Source organism: Vitis vinifera, chromosome 14, assembly GCF_030704535.1.
Source record: "Vitis vinifera cultivar Pinot Noir 40024 chromosome 14, ASM3070453v1".
Classification (NCBI taxonomy): Eukaryota; Viridiplantae; Streptophyta; class Magnoliopsida; order Vitales; family Vitaceae; genus Vitis; species Vitis vinifera.
In genome coordinates this window covers 28,864,439-28,886,911 of record NC_081818.1, presented here as the reverse complement: position 1 = coordinate 28,886,911, position 22,473 = coordinate 28,864,439, and the positions used below count along the sequence as shown (strand labels likewise).

At 36.5% G+C, this 22,473-nt stretch overlaps 2 protein-coding genes across 2 annotated transcripts; one reads left to right on the top strand and one right to left on the bottom strand.

Moving 5' to 3' along the window:
• The first annotated feature begins 554 nt into the window (after positions 1 to 554).
• LOC104881688 (uncharacterized) lies at positions 555 to 12,830 on the top strand. The gene is made up of 17 exons (XM_019224870.2): positions 555 to 3,135; positions 3,652 to 3,780; positions 3,890 to 4,081; positions 4,169 to 4,221; positions 4,321 to 4,675; positions 4,741 to 4,824; positions 6,250 to 8,706; positions 9,227 to 9,355; positions 9,442 to 9,633; positions 9,731 to 10,136; positions 10,933 to 11,033; positions 11,154 to 11,366; positions 11,490 to 11,753; positions 11,860 to 12,007; positions 12,100 to 12,233; positions 12,368 to 12,454; positions 12,543 to 12,830. Exons 1-17 carry the CDS (start codon positions 745 to 747, stop codon positions 12,633 to 12,635), a joined length of 7,428 nt encoding a protein of 2,475 aa, XP_019080415.1. The 5' UTR covers positions 555 to 744; the 3' UTR covers positions 12,636 to 12,830.
• LOC100267969 (uncharacterized) lies at positions 12,751 to 21,987 on the bottom strand. Its single transcript, XM_002276583.4, has 7 exons — positions 21,226 to 21,987; positions 20,650 to 20,778; positions 19,612 to 19,746; positions 18,758 to 19,528; positions 14,599 to 15,171; positions 14,217 to 14,505; positions 12,751 to 13,152 (listed from the first exon to the last, which is right to left on the bottom strand). The coding sequence occupies exons 1-7, from the start codon at positions 21,835 to 21,837 to the stop codon at positions 13,109 to 13,111; spliced, it is 2,553 nt and encodes an 850-aa protein (XP_002276619.2). The 5' UTR covers positions 21,838 to 21,987; the 3' UTR covers positions 12,751 to 13,108.
• Between the last annotated feature and the right edge of the window lie 486 nt (positions 21,988 to 22,473).

Here is a 22,473-nt window from a genome sequence, read left to right as displayed (position 1 = left end):
AACCTCATGAGGACTCAACAGTGGGTAAATATTGGGGCCTCTAGCTAGAGATTTTTCATGTGTTTAAGCACTTCAGAAAGGGCCATTATCACATGTCAACTTAGTGATGCAGTACACAATACTGGGAGTGCAGCCAGTTTTGGAGCTTTTAATGTTTGGCCTCTATGCATACATTTGGGGTACTGGATGATCAGCTTAAAAACCTCCTTGAATATTTGGAGATTGTGGTTTAGATAAGAATTCTGTGGAGAGCTTGATCTCACAAACAAAGTGTTGCCATTTCAGATGATGCTTTTGCAGTAACTTACATATATATATTCATGATTTGTCTTCGAAGTAGCTTATGTTCATGATCTGCCTTTTTTGGGCTTACATGTGGACCTAAATTAATGCCATGTTGGAAAACCAATTTTTCGAATAAGGATGTGTCATTGACACATCAGCTAACCCATTAATTTCTTTTTATTTGTTTATACAGAGAAATTAAAATTTTGTAGTTTATGTACATATATTTGGTATGAAGGAAATGAGGTAGTCTGCCAAAAAATATTTGCCGCCAAGAACTCGCGTCCGTTACAACAGAATTACCACGTCACCACCACCAAATCTCATTCATGAAGATTCACTCCCACGTATGCAGGCCTTTGAATTCTTCTCGAATCTTCTTCTTCCTCCTCAGCAAATCTCTCCATTATTCTCTCTATTCTTCTTCATTGATCGATTGAGTTGTGTTCGAATCAAGAAATGGGGCTCAAGAACCGAGGATCTGGTTCCGGGTCTGGGTCCAAGGCGGCTCCAAAGTCGGTGGCTGAGGGAGCAGCGGCAGCCGCCGGATTGGACAAGGTGATCAAACCGGAGATCGAGCGCGCCCAGTCGGTTTTCCGCCGCGGGAACCACAAGAAAGCCCTGAAGCTCATGCAGGAGTTGTGCAGGCGCCACCAGAGCTCTGCTCTCGCTCACAATGTTCGAGGTGCTATGCTTTTTAACCTAGCTGCTTTAATCGACGATCCTAATATCAAACAGCGGCATCTCAAGAATGCAGTGGAGCCGGCGCGGCGAGCCAGGTTTCTGTCACCTAAGTCGGTTGAGTACGCTCATTTCTACGCCCATTTGCTCTTCGAATTGGCCGACGACAAGGAATCGTATCAGGAGGTGATGCGTGAGTGTCAACGGGCATTGAAGTTCCTGCAAGAGGGTGACCAGTTGGATCAGTTAATGCCTCAATCACGGATGGCAGAACTGCATCAGGAGTTGGAGGCGCTGGTTAAGAAGTCCACAATTAATATGTATTCGACTATGATGATAAAGCTTGGGCTCGGGGACTTGGAGGAGAAATTCAAGTTTAATTCAAAGGAAGAGAAGAAGAAATTGAGGACTAGTACTGAAGGAAGGAGGGAGATTGAAGCCCAGATGGAAGTTGCCAGGGTGCCGCAGAAGACGTTGGAGTCCCTGCCTCTGGAAGAAGGAGAGGAAGAGTTGTCTTCCAGAGCTCTTAGACTTGAACGAAGAAAGAAGTCTGCAAATATCAAGAAGATGGTTTCTTTGGGAGATAGGATTAAACAAGTGAAGAAGTATTGGAACTCCTTGAGTTCCGATACAAGGAGGGGATTGCTTCAAGTGAGAATTAGTGATCTAAGAGCGTATTTTAGCTCGTCTAAGGATGATTTGGCTGCGGCTGTTTTATCGGAAGCTATAGCATTTGCGGAAAATAATAAGACTTGGAAGTTCATGGCATGTTGTGTTTGTGATGAGAAATTCACTGATTTGTCACCCTATGTAGAGCATTTTATGGAAGAGCATGTGGGGAAACTTTCACCAAAAATGCTCAAAGTTATGCCACAAAAAATTGATAGAGATTGGGTTCAGATTATTGAGAAAGGTATATGGAAGCCAGTGGATGCCCTTGCAGTATTTCAAACCAGTGAAGATCGGGTGAAAAGCTGGTCTTCTAGTATCGTTAAGCGACATACAATGATTGACATGGATGACTATCTGGAAATTTGCATTAAAGATCACTGGGAATCCTATTCTACAGAAGAAAAGAAAAAGCAGTTTGATGAAGAGTTCATGGAAGTGGAGATTGGTAATCAAAAGGATGAAGGTGGAAACCATGAGCCTAGGGAGAATGATTGGCCAGGGTGGCCATTATCTGATGATCCTCAACGTGAAAGGACCCTTAAGGGGATCCAGGCCATGTTTCAAATACTTCTTAGACAGAGACATCTGGCTACAAGACATATTGTCCAGGTGATGCAATACACCATGGACGAGCTGCAGATTTTTGCTTCAGTGTCCCAACTTCTAAATCATGGCCTGGACCACACACTTCTGTGCATCTGTTTTTTGGGAGTCTCTCAGCTTGAAAAGGTCCTTAGATTTTTGCAGTCTGTTGCTTATATTTGCGGTGTGACCAAGTGCTCTGAAAAGGGTAGCTCCAAAGATAAGGTGTTTGTTGGAGCACAGGGGTCTGAAATCAAAGAAAGAATTGTTTTTTCTAGTGACTCATCATGTCTGCTTTTGGATAAACGCTTACTCAGAGGGGAGCTTAATCTCAGCACATATAATGATGCCATTGCAGATGATGGTTCTGCAGCAACTTCAGCTATTGATGATCATGAAAATGATGTGCTTCCAGATGGTGATTCCTTAGTGCCTTGGTTATTTTCGGGTTGTTCCATTGGGGAACAATTGGCATCATGGGCATGTCTAAGGGAAGATAAGAAACATCAAGGAATGAAAATATTCCACATCCTTCAGAAGGAACTTTCCCACTTAGAAGGTTTGTGTCAGAAAAAGAGCATGCATTCAATCTATGAAGATGCACTCCAGGCAATTGAGCGTGTGTGTCTTGAGGAATCCAAGAGGAGGGCCCAAGATCCTGAGTATCTCCCACAATATTATGAGTACCTCCTGGAGCAGCTGCGAAGAGAGGTTAAGGTGGATGATGGTGATATGCTTCTAAGCCATAAGTGTGAGTTAGATCTCATATCAAATATCCTTAAAGAGGTACACACTATGAGCGTTAATCTGCTCAGTTGTGAGGCTTCTCCTTCACCTGATCAGGAACACCTGCAGAAATCAGACACAGTTGTAGAGGAAACAATCCGAAGATATGAAGTTCAGGTCACTCTGGAGGTGTGTGTTGCTGCCAGACACTCGACTTAGTATAGCTGCATCCCAACTCTTTGATTTTGAGTTTAGAACAAAACTCTCAGATTGCTCATAAATTTCTTTTGTTGATATGCTCAAATTTTTTTTGTTTCTCTACTTCTAGATTTACTTTTTAACTTTCTCTGAGTCATTTCTTATCTGTTTCTTAGGCCACTCTTGATTTTTAAATCATTTTCTAGCATTTCATGATTCATGAACCCTGAAAGTTTTTCCATGGACATCCCTTAATACTGTTTGATTGCCAAGAAATGTAGGAAAATAATGAGTAGTCAGAGTATTACCATTTTCAATACTCAAAGAACCAACAAACAAAAAGGTCCATCGAACTGAACAAAAAAAAAGAAAAAATTTACATTTTTTCTATTTTTTGAAACAGAAGGAACTAAAACTAATGATTGATTTTCTTTTCCTTTTTTTTCCCTTTGATTTCCAAGTGACCAAAACTATTGATAATCTTGTTTTTTCCTGGTCTTACTGAAGCTTTGCAGAATTGATGCAAGGATTATGCGGGTTGTTGCTGCTATGCGACAGCAGGACTTGAAGCTTGGGGCAGCATCTGCTCTTGACTATCGATCAATTATGGTGATCCTTTTAAAGTCGTTTGTGCGGGTTCGTAGGATTTCTTTGCTTGTTTGTTTGCTTGTTTTTTCTTTGTAATATTATTCATCAAATTGTGGACCTAAGTGGAATGTTCTTGGAGTTAAAATCTCCTTTCCAGGCACGCTTGGAGGATCTGGTTGACAAAGATGCTATAAAGAAGTCTGATGTTGCAAGAGAAGCATTGTTAGCACAGCTTGCCCTTGACAGCGAGAAGAATATAAGCAGAGGAGGTTATAATACAAAACAGATGCAGAGAAAATCAAAGGATAAGAAAAAGAACAAATCTTATAGAAAAGCCAAGGATCTAAAGGTTTTAACTCTGTTGGGTCTGGTTCTGGTTCTTTTACCATAATGATTGCCTTATAGATCTTGTCTAATGATTTTCATGGCATTGTAGGCTAGTAGTGGTAATGAGCAGCTTCTGCTACATGAGGAGGATGCAAAACAAGCGTTAAGTAGTCAATAGATCACACTCTTTTCCACAATTCATTTATTTACCTTCTTTTCTTTTATTGAAGTATAATTCATGTAATGCATTTCTTGATTCAGTTACTTTCCTGATGCATTTGATGATCAAAATCCAAACTCCAAGATTGGTATTCCTGTAAGTGCTGCTGAAATAAAACAACCAGAAGAGGAACTAAGGCTTCAACTAGAGCTTGAAGCAGAGGAAAGAAAGCTCAAAGAAATTTTGGAGTTTCAACTGCAAATTGAGAATGAATCTAAACAAAAGCACCTTGCTGAGCAAAATAAGGTGGGTGGGATGATAGAGCGGCAGATTTCTGGTGAGACAGCCAAGAGGTCATCAGCAGAAGAAGCCCCAAAACTTAGTGCCACGATTTTCATTGGCACAATTCCATTAGTGGCCCCACAATTTACAGAGAAGTTGGCAGAGGAAACGCCTGTTTGATTCTCAAAACCTAGTGAAGATCATGGTCCAAGTGTGAATAAGCAGTGAGGGCTTTTCAGGTGGTTCAAATGAGACTGATGGTGGTGGATCCCATAATGAAGATTCTATGCACTCGGGTCAGGATAATCCTTGTGGTAACAATGGTAAGCTAGTTCTGTAACCAAGCACCAGTATTTTCATGGCATTTCATTTTTCTGATGTCCTCTAGAGGTGCTCATTATTTGTGAAGCTTTGGTTTCATGCCTTTCATAGATCTTGTACTAGTTCATCAACACTGCTCAAAATTTTGTGACCATCCTGCCAGCTTCTTCCTGCCTTAATAAACCATTCTGATCCCTGTCAAGCCCTCTTTTCTATGGATGATGTTGGTCTATCCTTTTCGATCCACTACTCTTCCCCTTTGTAATTATCTGTTTGGATATCATCTCCCTTTTTCTGCATGAGTTTATTTAACTAATTTCCATTCCTTATTGCATTTGAATTACTTACTAAAAAAAAAAACCAGTAACAAAAAAATTCAATCTTGTATAAATCAGAACCTACTCTTGTTAGAATTCTGACTTCTCTTCAATGTGGTATGATGATTTACATTCATTCCCATTCCTATTCTGTTTCTATTCCCATGAAGTGAATCATAGTATGGTATGGAATCAAGGAACCAAAATTTTAGCTACATGATGAATTTCTTATTCCTTTTTTCATTCAAATGAAATAATGGATGGAAAACAGAAAGAATTTCTAGTGCCATTTCTTGGGAGGCTGTCATACTACAAGCTACATAATTAGCCTTTATCATATGCCTAGTAGTACAAGTTTGCTTGTTATTTGACCATGACAGTGCAAAAAAATATAATAACTATAGAAAATAAAAGGTTATATCATCACTCACCTTATCACTTAAAAAAACATTTAAAAAAAAAAATGAGACTTTTGGCTTTGCTATAGCCTGTATCTTGTGCTCTTATGCTATAGCCTAGTACCCTTCTATTACGCTCGTGCTAATAATGTAAAATAAAAGAATGAGAAGAAGAAAATAGAAGAGAATAAGACTGTTCAAGAAGAAAAATGAATAAATATCTCATTAGAGGTCTCCTCGAGAATCATAAGAATGCTTATATCAATATGAATAATCATTTATAAGTTCCCACGATCTAATAAATTTTTATATTTTATGGCAAATCCTTCAATAACAAAGTTTTACTCTAATTTTCGGAGTTATATTTAAACAAATTTTTAATACCATATTTAAAAAAAAAAAAAGCATAATCAATAAGAAAAATCATCACAAAGTTGGACTCCCAAAAAATGATTTTTGGTTATATTTATATATATAAATAAAAAATAATTTTCTTATATTGAAAATAGCATATATAGTCATTGAAGGATTTATTTTTTCTTTTTTTTTTATTATAAAAAAGGTGATTTTTCCAAATTTGGAGTTTATTATAATGTTTTATTATAATAAAAAATCAATAAAAAATGATTTTTTATTATAATGTTTCCCGCCGAGTACCGAACTAACGGTTCCACTGATTGACCAATGTAACAGAATTCCGCATCTATTATAATACACCGGCACCTTCCAAATCATTTCTTCATTCACAGACCCAAAATCAAACGATTCTTCAGGAATCCTCTTCGCCTGCAAGTCCCTTCTCCTTCTCCAAATCAGTTCATTTCAGCGTTTCTTTAGATTAGCATTTCTTTCTTTTTATCTTTCTTTCATCTTTCTTTCTCCATTGAATTGTGTATCGGATTCGGATCAAGAAATGGGTTGGAAGAAGCGAGGCGGTGGTTTGCGCTCTAAGAATCTCCCCACTCCTTCTCCGGCGGCAGACAAGGCGGTGGAGGAGGAAAAAACGGAAGCGCATATCACTTCCGAGATCGCGAGGGCCGAAAAGACGTCCGAAAGAGGGAACCACAGGAGAGCCCTTATGATCATGAAAGAGTTGAGCTCGCGCAACCCGAGCTCAGCCCAGGTTCACTTTTCTCACGCTGGTTTAATTTGTACACAAGCTAAGTCGATGAAAGATCCTACCGCCAAAAAGCGGTATTTAAAGAACGCGTTGGAGCCCGTGCAGCGAGCCATGTCACTGGACCCGGACGAGTTAAAGTACTTTTGTTTCTATCCGTCGTTGATCTTTGACTTGGCCAGCCATGCAGATGCGTACAGAGAGGTGATGCAGGTGGTTGGACGGACGAGGCAGCGTTTGCAAGAACGTGGCCTAGTCCGTGGGATTCTGGATAAGCACATGGAGGCCCTGTTTCTCTGTTCGAGGTATATAGTGTGGCAGCTAGAGCAGAAGAATGTGAATTTTGATGATGAGCAATTTAAGCACAAATATATGGCTAATGCCATGAGAAAAATGAAGCAGATTAAAGCCAAATCGGAAGCAGTTAGGGTGACCCAGAAGACATTGCAATCCATGGACTTCCAAGAAGACTTCCAAGAAGAGGAAGAGATGACTTTGGGAGCTCGTATACTAGAACGAAGAAAGACTCTTACAAATATCAAGAAGCTCACTGCTTTGGGAGATAAGATCACTCAAGTTCAGGGGTACTGGAACTCCTTAAGTGCTGATACGCAGAGGGGATTTCTTAAAGTAAGGATATGTGATCTAAAAGAGCATTTTATTAGGTTCGCCAACAATGATCTGGCGGTGGCAGTTCTGTCGGAAGCTATAGGTTTCTTGCAGGAGAATGATTCTTGGAAGTTCATGGAGTGTTGTGTTTGTGCTGAGAAATTTACTGATCTGTTGTTGTATGCGGAGCATTTTGCTGAGCATATGGGGGGTCTTTCAGAGAGGTTGAGCTTATTTCAGCCACAAGAAATTGATAGTGATTGGGTTGACATTATTGAGAAAGGTGGATGGAAGCCAGAGGATGCCCGTGCCGTATTGCAAATTAGTGAAGATGAGTTGAAACGCAAGTCGTCTAGTCATGTTGAGTGTACAGTGATGGACATGGATGTCCATCTGCAAAATTGCATTAAAGATCCTCGTGAATCCTATTCTGTAGAAGAAATGAAGAAACAATTTGATGAAATGTTGATGGAAGCAGAGATTGGTAATCAAAATGATGAAAAAAGTGGAAACCATGAACCTGAGGGGAGTGAGTGGCCATTACCTGATTACCCTCGTCGTGCAAAAACGCTTGCAAAAATCCAGGGCATGTTACAAATGCTTCTGAAAGGCAGATACCTTTCAAGAACGCATGTTCTCCAGGTGATACGGTACACCCTGGAGGAGCTGCAGATATTTGCTTCAGAATTGCAGCTTAGGAATCTTGGCTTGGACAACACACTTCTGGGAATCTGCCTTTTGGAATTTCCTCAACTTGAAAAAGTCCTAAGATTTTTGCACTCAATAGCCTATATTTGTGGTATAACCAAATTTCCTGAAGAGGGTGGGGCACCTGCTGGAGCTCAGAAGTCTGAAATCAAAGAAACAATTGGTGTTTCTATAGACTCATCATATCTCCTTTTGGATGAACGCTTAGTGACAGGAGAGCTTGATGTCAGCACATCTAACAATTCCAATTCAAATGAGGGCTCTGGATCAACTTTTTCCCTTGAGGATCATGACGATGATACACTGCCAGGTGGTGGTATTTTTGTGCCATGGTTATTTGTGGGTCGTTCCATTGAGGAAAAATTGGAATCATGGGCATGTCTATTAGATGATAGAAAACATAAAAAAATTGAAGTCCATGGTTTTCTTGATAAGGAATTTCCCCCCTTATGGAGTTTGTGCAACATGAAAATCGTGCACTCAATCAATGAAGAAGAACTTAAGGAAATAAGGAGTATCAGTGATGATGAACTTAATAGGAGTGCTCAAGATCCAGCATACGTCCCACAATATCTTGAGTACCTTTCAAAGAGGAGGAAAGAAGTGCATGAAGTAGCAGATGTGGACGATACACCACTCATTCATCATCAGTTAGATCTCCTATCAAATCTTCTTGAAGAAGCCGATGATCTGAGAAAAGCAATCCGAAAGTATGAAGTGCAGACCACTTTAGAGGTGGGCATTTCTTACTGACACCCTTGGATTCTAAATATATAAAGGAATTCTCAGATTAATTTCTTTATTCATATGACAATTTTTTTTACTACATTTCCTTCTTTTTCGTTTTCAATATGCATTGCTTTGCCACTATGTGAATTATTCTTTAACTTTCTCCTGGTTTGTTTCTTATGTAACTCCTCAAGTTTAAGTTATTTCCAGCTCTGAATGATTCTTGACTTATTCTTTAATACTCTGTTGAGTTGCCAATAAAATATAGGAAAAGTAAATAAAAATTGCAACCATTAAAAAATTTAATACTTTAGAATCCATAAAACAAAAGGGCTCATCAAACTGAACTGAATACATCTATTTGATTAGGTTGAACTGAGTTTTCCATTTATTTAATTTTGCACACAGAAGCAACTGAAACTAAAGATTCAAATTTTCTTCCCTTTTTCCATGTTATTTCCCAGTAAACAAATGAAGGTGAAGGAAAAACTATTGAATAATTTGTTCCTTCATGGTCTCACTGCAGCTTTGCCGAATTGATGCAAGGATCGCACGCATTCTTGCTGCTATGCAGCAGGGGGGCTTTGAGGTTGGAGAAGCATCTGCTCGTGCCTATAGATCAATTATGGTGTTCTCTCTAAAGTCATTCATTGGGGTTTGTATTGTATTTCTTGGTTGTGTAGTGCAATTTTCTTCATCTCATTGTGAAGCTGAGTTGAATGTTTTGGAGTTCTTTTCCAGGCACACTTGGAGGATCTGACTGACAAAGATGCCACAGAGAAGGCCTTAGCTGCAGAAGAAGCATTGTTAGCAGACCTTGCCCTTGATGCCGAGAAGAGTGTAGACAGAGGAGATGGTAAAGAAAAACAGACAGAGAAAAAATCAAAGAACAAGAAAAAGAACAAATATTATAGAAAATCTGAGGATCTAAAGGTTCTAATTCTATTGGGTCTGCCCTGTTTATTTTACGCTAATGAGCGCTTAACATATAACTTCTATGATGTGAGCTAACTTTTTCATGGTGTTCTAGGCTAGTAGTTGTGGGAAGCAGTTTCCGCCAGATGGGAAGGACGTAGAACAACAGGAACTTAGGTGTCAAGTTGAGCTTGATGCAGAGGAAAGAAGGATTGAATTGACTTTTGAGTCTCCTTCTGAGCAAAATAAGTTGGGGGAGAGGATAGAGCAGCACTCTTCTGATGAGACAGCCATTGGTACAATTTCACCAGGAGGCTTACAAAAGCAAGAGAGTTCATCAGCAGCTGAACAGAAGACTACTTCGACTGATGAAGTTCCACTAATTCTCCCTCTATTATATGAGAAGCTGGGAGAGGGAAAGTTTGTTTCCTCAAAAGGTAGTGATGATGGTTCAAATGAGGCTAATTATGGTGATTCCGACCATAAAGATTCTGAAAACTCAGACCAGGATGATGTTTATGGTAAGAATAGTATGCTTTTGTTCTATTCTTCTATTCTTAGAATTGGTACTTTCGAGGCATTATATTTCACTTATTTGATTTGAAGGTGCTTCTTATTTGTAAAATTTCTGGCTTCATATCTTCAATAAATCTTGTATTTAAATTTTTGAGCAATATTCTTGCATAGCAGCAGCTAAATCAAGGTCATACAATTTCACGGCTTAGAGAGAGGATCTTGCCTCTTCCTAACTGACTTTTTAGAACCATTCTGACCTCTGCAGAGCCTTCTTTTCTATGAATGATGTCAGATATGATTCTTATGAAGGATTAGTTTAATTGATGATCTTGGTTGATTGGCCAACTGCATTCCATAGAAAAGAGGGCAGAAAGCCATGAGTTTGTAGGAGCAGTTTCAAAAATCTAGAAGGTTGAAGTCCAAATGCCATCAAATGACAACTTACATGAATGCTATTCCTGTGATGCTAACAACAGTTGAAATTTACCCTTCATATAATAGAAGAAAATTCATATTTAACAACTGTGGAATATTTTAGCCCGCAAAGCATTTACTTGGCCAGCTTGTGGTGATTCACAAAGTATATGTTGTTTCTATCGTGCAATATATATATACATATATATATGTGTGTGTGTGTGTGATGTGAGAATGAAATAGGATAAAAAACAATGGTTGAAACATAGCTTTTCTTATGTCCATACTTGAATATCGAAGCATAACCTCTCAACTTCAGAATATAGGGCTGCAGTGAGGTTACTATTCTGACACTTTTTTTTTTCCCTTTCTATATTTCATTTTAAGAGACATATCACAATTTTGCTGAGTCAAGTGAAGGGGTGCCTCAAGGTGGAGCTGGTCTGGAAAATTATGCTAACGATTGCTCCCTGAATGCAATCATACAGGTTAGTATTCCACAATTAAATCTTTTTTTTGTTTGTTTTAGTTTCTGTTATATTTTATAATGAGTGTTCATATTTCCTATTTTTTGTTCCTGAATCTTGGGTGGTTCTGTGAAAATGCAGTCACTTTGGCATTTGAGATGGTTTAGACGTGAGTTGATGAAATCCGCAGCACATTTGCATATGATAGATGAAGCCTGTGTTTACTGTTCCTTAAATTCGATTTTTTCTTTGTTAAATTCGGCATCCATATCTAGCCATAAAAAGGCGATTAGTCCAGGCCCTTTAAGAGATGCTCTCAGTAATTTGGACCCTCAAAGTAATCTTTACAAGAAGGTAATCAAGTTTGTGCACTTTGTTAGTCTTCAGCAATTTTGAGTTACATTTGTATTTTTATTCTCTGCCAAAGGAAAAAGGTTAGACTTAGGAATTGCTGAGCATTTTTAATAATGATTACAGGGAGAAATGAATGATGCTTCAGAAATCTTGCATAAAATTCTTGAAGGTCTTCATCTATCATTCAGTACAAAGAAAGAAGAAAGCAATGGTTGGGAGTCTTGGGACCACTTAGATTGCCCAAGCGACATTTGTATAACACATTCTCTATTTGGAATTAAAATTCGGGAAAGAGTTGCATGCTACCATTGCGGTTGTGAGTCTAGGCAACATGGGTATAATTCCCTTTTTCACCTCATAAATGCAAGTGAACTTAGAAAAAAGAAGGTATGCTTTATTGAGAGTTTCTTTTTTTAATAAAATCAGCAGTTATTTTCTAACTTAGATTCAAATTTTCAATATGTAAAGCTTGAATTGATTTACTTCCACTCAGATTACCCACATGGATAGCTCTTTCGACAACCTTTTGAAGCTTGTGAAGATGGATGATCAAGTTACTTGCAATCCAGAGGAAGGAGGCTGTGGAAAACTCAATTCCATTGATCAAATCCTTTCAGATCCTCCTCATCTGTTTGTAGTTCGTAAGTGGCTGATTGTCAGAAATAGTCTTTTTTTTTTTTTTTTCCTATACTACTGAGTACTATGGAAATGGTTTCTGATGGGGACAATGCAGTCCTTGGGTGGCAGAGTGTCTCTGAGAATTCAGAAGATGTATCAACAACATTGGCAGCTCTGACAACTGAGATAGATATTGCAGTCATCTATGGAGATTTAGATGAGGGGAGAAAGTATCACCTTATTTCTATGGTAAACTTGAACAATTGCTTCAATTCTGAGCTGCCATGAGATTTAGATACTGCAGTCATCTATGGAGATTTAGATGAGTGGATAATGTTCATGTCAGTTTGTCATGTTACTCAGCACCCTTGTCTAATTTGCAGGTTTGTTTTCATAGTCGGCATCTTACCTGCTTTGCTTATGATCATCAGCATAAAAATTGGGTTCATTATAACGATGCAATTGTCGAGGTATCACTTTAATTTTATTCTTATGTTTATATTTCGCTATTCTCCTTCTAATCCACATTTGATTTTTGGTCAATCCTTTTTTCAATAGGTGATTGGTCATTGGAATGATGTTGTTACAAAGTGTCAACAAGGGAAATTTCAACCTCAGCTTCTCTTCTATGAAGCTCCTTTGGATGAATGATAAGGGCCATAGCCAGCTTTTCTTACTGTGCATAGGTGAACAAGACAATCAAACTTTCATATAGAGAATAAAATACCATAAAGGAAGAAGAGCAAGAGTTTCTCCAATTTTTGCATTTTTCTCCTGCTACTTTCTCATTTTCCATTCAATGTGAAAATCCAATGCCTCTACAATGCAAGAGCATCCATTAAATCTTGTCAATGCATTTCTAGCAGAGTTAAACACACTACAAATAGCTAAGACCTTAAAAAAGACCAAAAATACCAGTAGGTTCACTAAAACAGGACAATAACTAAAGAGGTATCTCATGGTTTTGCATGTTGTGATGCTCCTTTTTTCGCCTTGAAGTTCACATGTTGGAACAACAACTTTTCAACCGGGTTCCAAATCCTACAGCAAGCACAAGCAGATCTGAAGCTTATGTGCAAAATTTTCATGTCATTAATGCAGTGCACTGGTGCTGCCTGCTCTGGTCATGACAATCCGGGGTTCCTTGGGCTCCCAAACTCTCCTACCGCTGAAATATGCACAAGGTAAATGATGAATAAACTGCATGACAATGCAAGAAAATGAAGTACTACAGAGACTTGATAAAGAAGTAAGCAACTGACTGCAAATATTGACTACTAGAAGCATGTTCTTTTCTTAGAAGAGCAATTCTGTTCAATCACCTTCAAACTCTCTTCGAACTTTGAGCCATTCCCAAAGATTTTGGCAAATAAATAAATAAATGAAGGATAAAAATGGACATCTAAGTTATCATTCCATCTTGGTTGTTAACCATCTTTCCTTCCAACCCATCTTGTTTCATTGCCTAATCATAGGACCCATCCACTACCTCCTTTATTTCCTCTATGACTCTTGTAAGTGACTTTGTGTGTTGGCAAATTCGGGTCAAAATTTCTGTTGTAGCCGTTCAGTTGTTTCAAATCCTCTCTTAAACTTTCATCATTTCAAAGTTGCTCATGATTGAAGATTGTTAGAGGAGATGATAAGTAATTTTAAGATAATTGATGGTCTTAAACATTAATCAATCAAGTATTTGACTTTCATTCTTTAGTTGAAAATAGGATTTGAATCTTAGGAGATGTCATATTTTGTGTTTTTAAGCCAATTGGCTCAATTTTAGATCAATCACATTGGAAACAATTTATCTTGTACCAGATTTTTCAGTCCCTTTTGACTCATCACAACTTATAAAATTGCACTTTTTCCAAATCAATTTGAGCGGTTGGATGGAAACCCCACTATTTAAGCTTTGTTTCCGGATGTTGTGAAATAATTTCCAAGTTGGTTTTGATTTTAATGGATATTTGAAAATGCACTCTGAATTACATTGACTGTCTTGTGGGGAGAGTATTGATGCATCCATCTCTTGTCATGTGTATTTGCTTGTTGAAAAAGATGAGCAAAAGACGGTGAAAAATCTGGGGAGTGACCCGCGTCATCCAATAATTCCCAATCAGACGCATCCAAAAAACAGTGAGAAGTTTCTCCTATTCATCAAGCAATTCTATAGCAATCCATATAAAGAGTACCCATCAAACAAAGGCACGAAAAGACCAAAAAAAAAAAACTAACCTTTTGAATCAGAAGGCACCATGACAACATGCATAGCCACGTTATTGGGAGGGAGCTGCAGCTTAAGGGGATAAACCTTTTGGTTCAAGGGATTCCGAGAACACACCACGATATCCTTAAGCCCTGTCTCTTCTTCCAACTTCTGAGTCAGCTCCTCCACCTCATTCCCCTTGAAAATAAAGGAAAATTCTTCAGTGGTATCATCGACATCCCCATTTTCATCCGCAACATGGTAATATATGACCCGCCCATCAGCTTTCCCTGGTGTCCCAGCGGAAGGATCACTAGACTACACAAAACCAAAATCAAACACCCACCCACTTCAATGTTAAACGATTTTAAAATTTTGGGAATGTGAATCAATAAACATGAAGAACCAAACCTCTGGCATGGACATTCTAGGGGACTTGATCTGGATAATGAGGGACTTGTCGAACTCCGACTCTAATGAATCGGACAGATCAACCGAAAGCACCGGCGGGCGGGAAGTCTGGGTCTGGGTTTTAATCTCCGTAACATCGATTTCCCACAGAACCCAATCCTGGGTGGCGGTTCTATGAGGAATATCGTGGGTTATGGAGTTTCTCCAAGGCGGCAAACCCCCATTTGCGCGCAAGAAGTTGCCGTAGCGGGTCTTGAGCTTGACCTGAAACCCATCTCGAATGGGCTCCCACTCCACCGACGAATCCAACCTGGGCGGCACCGTTTGAAGCACCTTCTTCCCAGCCGTCCCCAGAAGAAAATGCACGCTCGAGGCCGTCAAATACTTGCCGTAGCAGCTCTTCAGGCGGATCACATTGTTTATTTCCACGCATTCCACCTCCCACTTCGCTCTTTTCGACGATCCGTTCCGGTCTTGGCACACATCCTCTTCGTCCTCGTCTGCTAACAGGTACTTGTCATGGTGGCTCCTCAGCCTTACGGTTTTCGCGTTCCGAAAAAACTCCATCAGATATCAGATATCGAAACCACAAAAAGATTTGATCGATCGAGGTAAACGCTTTTGAATTGGATGAGATAAGGAAAAGTTTTCTGAAAGCAGGATCCAAATCTTAATCTAATGTCTACGAATCCAAATGAAAGATGATGAATGTAAGAGCCAAGCCGTTGCGTTTCCGCGCCACGATGTCATGGATTTTCTGGTTTTGGATGCGTGGGGCCAAATCTGTCAATCTCATGCTTACACGTGGCCATCAGTGCATTTTCCACGTCTGAAATTCTTCGAAATTGTGGCGCTCAGCCTGAGCCACTTTTTAGCTTATACTTTTTGAGGGAGAATTGTGGTTTGGGATAGGATGGGCTCAAAATTGACCAAACATGCAAGCAAACATCACCACTAATTGATTTGAAGAATATAAAATGATAATGAACTAAAATATCAATTCACTTTTACATAAGTTTTTTTTTTTTTTTTAATTGCACTACTGTTGAATAATTCTATTTTAATTATTTGAATTTTATTTTTTATTTTTTAAAACTTTTTTTTATAAATAATTGAAAATCATCATTATTTTCTATTTTAAATTATAAATAAAAAAAATTACATTCAAAAACTATTTTAAAAAATACTTTCTAAAAAAATATGGTAATATGATTTTTATTTTTTATATAAAAATAATAAAAAGAATTAAATTTCATTAATTGATTATCCATTTTTATTTTTTATTAGTTATTTTAATAAAAAAAATAAAAAAATATAATATGTTTACAATTAAACAAAATAATTGATCAATTATGTGTTTTTTGTGTAACTATCTTTTACATGAAAAATAATTAAATAACTAAATTATATATATTTATTACTCTTTTTAATTTTATTTTCTCTATTTTTTGTGTAATAGAAAATTTTAATATAATCATAATTAATAAAGTAATAGATTAATTGTGCACATTTTGATCTATTAAAATAAATTACTTTCGAATTTAAATAAATAAAATGAAATAAGTAAATAAATTTGGGGTTATTTTTATTTTCTATCATATCTTATATTAATATTTTTTACGGTTAGATATTTTTTTTAATTATTTTCTTTAATTCCAAAAATAAAATGAAATAAATAAATAAATTTGGTATTTTCTAACCTATCTTATATTTATATTTCTTATGGTTAAATAAATTTTTTATTTTTTTTTCTTTATTTCCAAGAATAAAAGGAAATAAATAAATAAATTTGACTTAAATAATAGTTTTTAAGTAATTTCTTTACCTTATTTTTAATTACATTTTGCATTAAAAATAAAATAAAATAATGTTTTATTTGTTTTAATTATTTTAAATGTCAAACCATTGGGAATATAGTTTACACACTCATATGCACATAATTTATGTATATGTATGAAATTTATATCGTTTTACAAGGTTATTACACTAATTGTACAAGAAAAATATGTTAATTGTATGAGAGGTGTACAAGACTGTACATTTTGAACAACTTTTCTTTTCTTGTCATCATTTTGTAGTTTTAGCAATGTTCTTTCTTTCCACTATTTTCATGCATTACATTATTTGTAAGGTTGTTGGTGCACTAGGATTTTCATGTATAACATTATTTACTTATGCACCAAAATCATCCAAGAGTTATTTTGTTTTAAATATTTTAAAAATTGGATGATTTCATGTTTTCAACTAAAACCTTATATCAAATGTTTTTCCAACTTGTTTAAAAGGTTTTAAGTTGAAAAAACTGGTTATTTTGAGCCAAAAACGGCTCAACTAGTTGAACCGTACGAGGAATCGGTCGACCGCCAGCTCAATCAATCGAGGTCCGAGTCAACCCCCAGCTCAACTAGTCGATGATTAAAAAAACTTTCTTTTTCTTCTAGAACAGTTGTTCAATCAGTCAAGGTTGAACCTTAACCGGTTGAAGTTCGATTAAGGTTCGGTTGAGGTCCAACAGTCACATGCTAAGCATTAAATGCTAACGGCTAGTCAACCGGTCGACCCCCATCTCGACCGATCGATCTCCCAACGGCTAATTTGACTTTTTTTTCTATAAAAATGCTTCAATCTTCATTGTTTTATTAACTTAACCTTCCCAAACCTTTCTTGAATATATTTGAACATTGGAAGAGTGTTTTTTTAGTGCACCATTATTCTAAAACTTGCATATCTTTAGTGTACAATTCAATCCTAGTTTTCTTGTATCATTTGAGCTTAAAGTTTTTGTATTAGAATTTTCTAAGATCATTTATTTGTAAATCTTTGAGAGGAAGTTTCTCAAGTATGTGGTATCACTTGAGAGGTTGTTTAAGAGTGAGATATCTCTTGAGAAGTGTAAAGGGTGCTTGGAGCCAAAAGTCTAAGAGGGTGAATTGGAACCATAATCCAATTGTATTGCTTGAAGGCTTGGTTTGGAAGTCTTGAATTAGTGGAACCTCAAGCTTAGGATTGAAGCTATAAGAGAGTGGATGTAGGCCGGGTTGCGCCGAACCATTATAAAATCTTGTGTTTGCATTCTCTCTTCCTTACTCTTTTAATTTATATGTAATTGTCTTTATATTGTTTATTATATAATTGCATATAATTGTCTCTTACATTCACATAATTGATCATCACCCTATTCCCTCCCCCCTATTTAAGGTGATTATCATAGGTTGGATTAACCTTAATTTTTCTAACATATATAATAAAAGTGAAGTGATAGTCAATTTTTTAATATGAAAAATATAAAAAATAAGATAAAAATATAAATAAAAGGATAATGTAAATTTAAAATAAAAATGAAAATGAAACTAAAAGATAAATACAAAAAGATAAAAAGATATTTGTATGAAAAATCCCAAAAATTTTATCCTTACTTATAATAAGAGTAAAATGATTCAATATATTTAAAAATGAAAAAAAAAAAACTTATTGCTTTTTATTTGACATAAAATAGAAATATAGATTGGAAGAAAAAAAAAAAAAAAGTAAGAAATTAGAAATAGGTTATAGGAATAGAAAAGGGAAAAAAAAAATTTGAAATTCACAATCACTACATGCCTATATAGGGGTGAATGGTATTTTAGGGATTAATGAAGGATAATATCTTTCAACTTAATTTTTATACTTGATTTATGTCTTGAGCTTAAATGTGCATGATATAAGGATCTCTTATCACTTTTGAGGTTGATTTCATCTTAAAACACAATTCTCACTACTTTTTTTTTTATGCAATATTTGATTAAGCAAACAAAAATTTAAAGAGAAGAAAAAGGGAAAATATATTTTTTAAAATAATAAAAAATTAATAAACTATATTCCTAAATAATTTTTTTCATCCTTAAATATTTTACAATATTTATTTTTTGTGGATTTTTTAAAACTAAGATTTTTTTTTTCTGGGTCTTATTTATTTTATGCAAAATAAAAAAATTTAAAAATATATTTCTTAATAATTTAATAACCAAAATATACCTCAGGCCATCGCAGAATGAAGTCAGTCACATGGCCTCATGATGACCAAAAAAATTACAAACAAAATGCCTCGGAGAATGAAATCATTGACATGACCTCATAATAACCAAAAAAAAAAAAATACAAACAAAATGCAATTTAATCAATCAAACAACGCCTTCAAATTGGACCAATCTTCAAGAATCTCACGTCTTCTTTTCTCAAATTTCTTCTGCCTCGACAAAGCTGCTGGTTCAAGCGATCCAAACTCATTCCATTTTGAGAGTGCAGACTTGGACTCTTCACCCAATTCCATCCTCTTGTTCGCTAGCTTGGTTTTCATCCCTCTAATCTCCTCAATCCTTCTCAAAAGTTCTTCTTCCTCTTCATTAAGCTGATCTATACGAGCTTTGAGCTCAAGATTAGACTCATTAATCACCCTCAATTCATCATAAGCTCGATTTTTGTCGCGCAAGAAGTTGTTGCACTCAGCCAACTGCCTTTCTGCACGATCAAACTTCATCATTAGGACATTGAAATTGGACAGAAAATAGTGGGTTGCGTCCATTTGTTCTTGTGAAAGACTCCCTTCCGCGATGCTCAGCGTTGAGAGAGCTAAAATGAACTTGGCTCTCACTCTTGCCTGCTTGAGCTGAGAGAATTCTAAAAGAAGACACTCCTTGAGGGCAACTTGTGCTTGCCTTATCTCCTCTCTAGATGGCACTGCTGACATTTCTAATGCTTCATCTTCCATTCTTGGCTCTGAGAAGGAAGTTGGAGAACTACCCACATCGCTTACTATGCTTTCAAGTTCACTGAACACTGAGTTTAGCTTATCTTCCATTTGAGTTGATGATTGCTTAGCCATAGAAGCAGTGGTTTTCACAGTAGGATATGAAACAGCAGTTGGAATGGTAGATGGGACAACATCTGGGGCCTGCAAACATGACGATGGAATCATGGAATTAAAATTTTACGAGTGATTTCATGAATCATGTAAAGAGTTTGTTGCTCAAGTACCTTGGGAGATGAATTAAGATCGTGAGTCTGGTCCCTAGGATTTGGGGGACTGAAGTTTGTCTGATCAGAGGGTTTGTCAGCATTGTCCATTTGGGATTTTGATCTTCCATAGCCAGCTTCATGGTCAGGAGTAATCTGCCAGAAGAAAAACGTCCACCACTGATTGATCCATTCAAAATAAAATAGAGAAGTGTATTCCACTATGAATCCCACATTCAAATGTTTTAAAATATCAAAATTACTCTTATATTTAATAAAAATTAGTCTGACCAATGGCAGAGCTAGAGACTTTTGTTAGAGGGTCAACCAGAAAATTATCACATTATAGTTGTAATGTAATTAATGTTATTTATTATTATTAAAAAATTAAACGATTTTAAGTATTAATTATGAAAATTTATCAAATTAAATAATCATAGTCCTAAGAACATTTAAAAAAAAATCTAGATTTTATATAAAAAGAAAAATTATCAAAACTATTTAAGCCAAAAACTTAGAAGCTAAGCAATTATATAAAAACTTCAAAGGCTTGGGTAAAATTTAATAATACTTATTACTTAATTGCTTAAGTTAATTATAATTTAGTTATTAACTTAAAATTTATTACTTAGTTATTAAGATTGTTGGATAAAATTAACTTAAAATTTATTTTTAATCATCAACATATTTATTCTCATAAATTATAATTAAGATAAAGAAGTCCAAGTAACAATAAAAATAATGAAGTAACAAAAAAACAAATTAAAATAAAAAAGTAAAATGAATATATAGAATTAATAATAAGTTAATTATTTTTATTTATTATATTTTTTACTTTAAGTTAATTTAATCAAATATACTTAATTTATTTAATGACTTAAATTAATTTATCAATCATTCACTAAATATTAAAATAATAATCTAACATTAACGTATATCAAACCGATTTTGACTACAACACCTTATATGATATATAATGTCATTTTCTTTGGAAAGAAACATGTACAAGCAAGCAATTGATAGTGACATAATAATTATATAAAGACTATATATCAATACCTTCCAAGCCGCATCAAAAGTTTTCTCCCTTGGCTTTGATGCAGTGAATTTCGTTTTCTCGGAGGGTTTATCAACATGGTCCATTTGGGATTTTGATCTTTCATTATCATCCTCTTGGTGAGCAGGAATCTAAATAGAAAAATAAATAAATAAATAATTCAAAATGCATAAAAGCCACTTACATTACTTCTAATAAAATATTCACCCCCATAAAAGACTTCTCCATAAAATTAACTTTATGGTTTAGAAAATGTTTTTTCCAAAGTCATGATGATTGGTCAAGTGGGTTTATAAAAACTAATAAAGAAAATTAAATGAAAGGCCACCAAAGAAGGTTGTTTGAGGTATCACTGTTGGTGAAGCCCCACTTGGAGGAGGAAAAATCAAGGGCATGTTAGTTAGACTTTATCATATTTTGACAAAATTTAATTATTTTTTTATTTTTTTATTTTTCATTTTTGATTTTCTGCGAAATGAAGCAAAATAATTGGATGATTATTATTCTGTTCAAGATTAATTCCTACGGTGGGTTCAGTTACCAATAAAGATCAGGGCATATTAGTACTCTGAACGTACCTGCCTACTTGATGCTAGTCTGGACCGACCGTGGAAGGTCACCGGTGAACCGGGAAAGGAGCCCATCGACGGCGACCCGGTGTCGGAGCAGGTGAAATCGTCCGGCTGGGAAGAGAAGCTCGACGCCCGAGAAACGTAATTCGCAGGGGACTCGGAGTGGGTGATGTCAACGATGTCGACCGACCAGAGGACCCAATCTTGCGTGGCGGTCCTCTGAGGAATGTCGTGGGTGATGGAGTTCTTCCACGGCGGAGTACCGCCATTGGCGCGCAGGAACTTGCCTCCCTTTGCTCTGAGCTTCAATTGGAAGCCTTCCTTTATGGGCTCCCACTCGGTGGAAGGGTCCATTTTGGACGTGGGAAGGGTTTGGACAACCTTTCTGCCGGTCCAGCCGAGGAGGAAAACTTCGTCGGAGGCGGTGAGGTAGCGGCCATAGCAGCCTTTTAGACGGATGACGTTGGCCTTGTCCTGGACGAATTCCACCGCCCAACGTGCTTGCCGGGAAGAGCCGGTGCGGCTCTGCCAGACTGTTTCTTCGTCGTCGGCGGCGACTAGGTACTTGTTGAGGTGGCTTCTGAGTCTGATAGCTTTAGCATTGTTGAAGAACTCCATAGTGTTGTGTTCTTTATGAATGCTTATGAGCCAAGAAACGGAATCTGAGGTGGAGAGATGAATTCTGAGGAGTATATATGCGAGGATTAACGGAAGGAGGAGTATGGAAAGAGAGTTGTAGGGAGATGAATGAGATGACTTAGCAGAGAAGTTTCGACATGGGACGCGTATTTAAAAAAAAAAGTCAATTTTCTTTCTTCTAGGTTCTTCTGCTACCATGATTTTCCCACCTGCCAAACAATGGGTTAAATTAAGGTTAAAAAGAAAAGTGAAAAGAAAATTTACTTCTTAATACTTAAAAGTTCAAAGTGAACGAGTTTACCAATTTTTTTTTCCTTACCAAGAATTCCATTTTTAACATTTAGGTTGCCCATTAGGTTCTGACCATTTCGAGTAGATTGGGGTTGGAGCGGATCAGGTTCTTGGGCTTGGCCGGCCTTTTGAAATTGGGCGAAGCTAGATCCAACCCATCCCATCCTAAAATTTAGAGTTTAAAAGTCAGGATAGATTTAAGTTTGAACTAAATATTAATTAAATTTGATGTAAACTCGAGTTTGACTTGACTCAATCCATCCAAAAGTCATGATATATAGTTTCCATGAGATTTCCAAACTAATCAAAACTCCTTCTTTACCT

What these genes read in the sequence shown, in the direction of transcription:
- LOC104881688 (XM_019224870.2), top strand. Translation starts at nt 745, where the DNA reads ATGGGGCTCAAGAACCGAGGATCTGGTTCCGGGTCTGGGTCCAAGGCG. An exon ending in AAGTGCAGACCACTTTAGAG is followed by an intron (nt 8,707 to 9,226) that starts GTGGGCATTTCT and finishes GTCTCACTGCAG; the next exon opens with CTTTGCCGAATTGATGCAAG. An exon ending in GAAAATCTGAGGATCTAAAG is followed by an intron (nt 9,634 to 9,730) that starts GTTCTAATTCTA and finishes ATGGTGTTCTAG; the next exon opens with GCTAGTAGTTGTGGGAAGCA.
- LOC100267969 (XM_002276583.4), bottom strand. Translation starts at nt 21,837, where the DNA reads ATGGAGTTCTTCAACAATGCTAAAGCTATCAGACTCAGAAGCCACCTC. An exon ending in GACTAGCATCAAGTAGGCAG is followed by an intron (nt 20,779 to 21,225) that starts GTACGTTCAGAG and finishes TTTTCTATTTAG; the next exon opens with ATTCCTGCTCACCAAGAGGA. An exon ending in ATCTTAATTCATCTCCCAAG is followed by an intron (nt 19,529 to 19,611) that starts GTACTTGAGCAA and finishes TCATGTTTGCAG; the next exon opens with GCCCCAGATGTTGTCCCATC.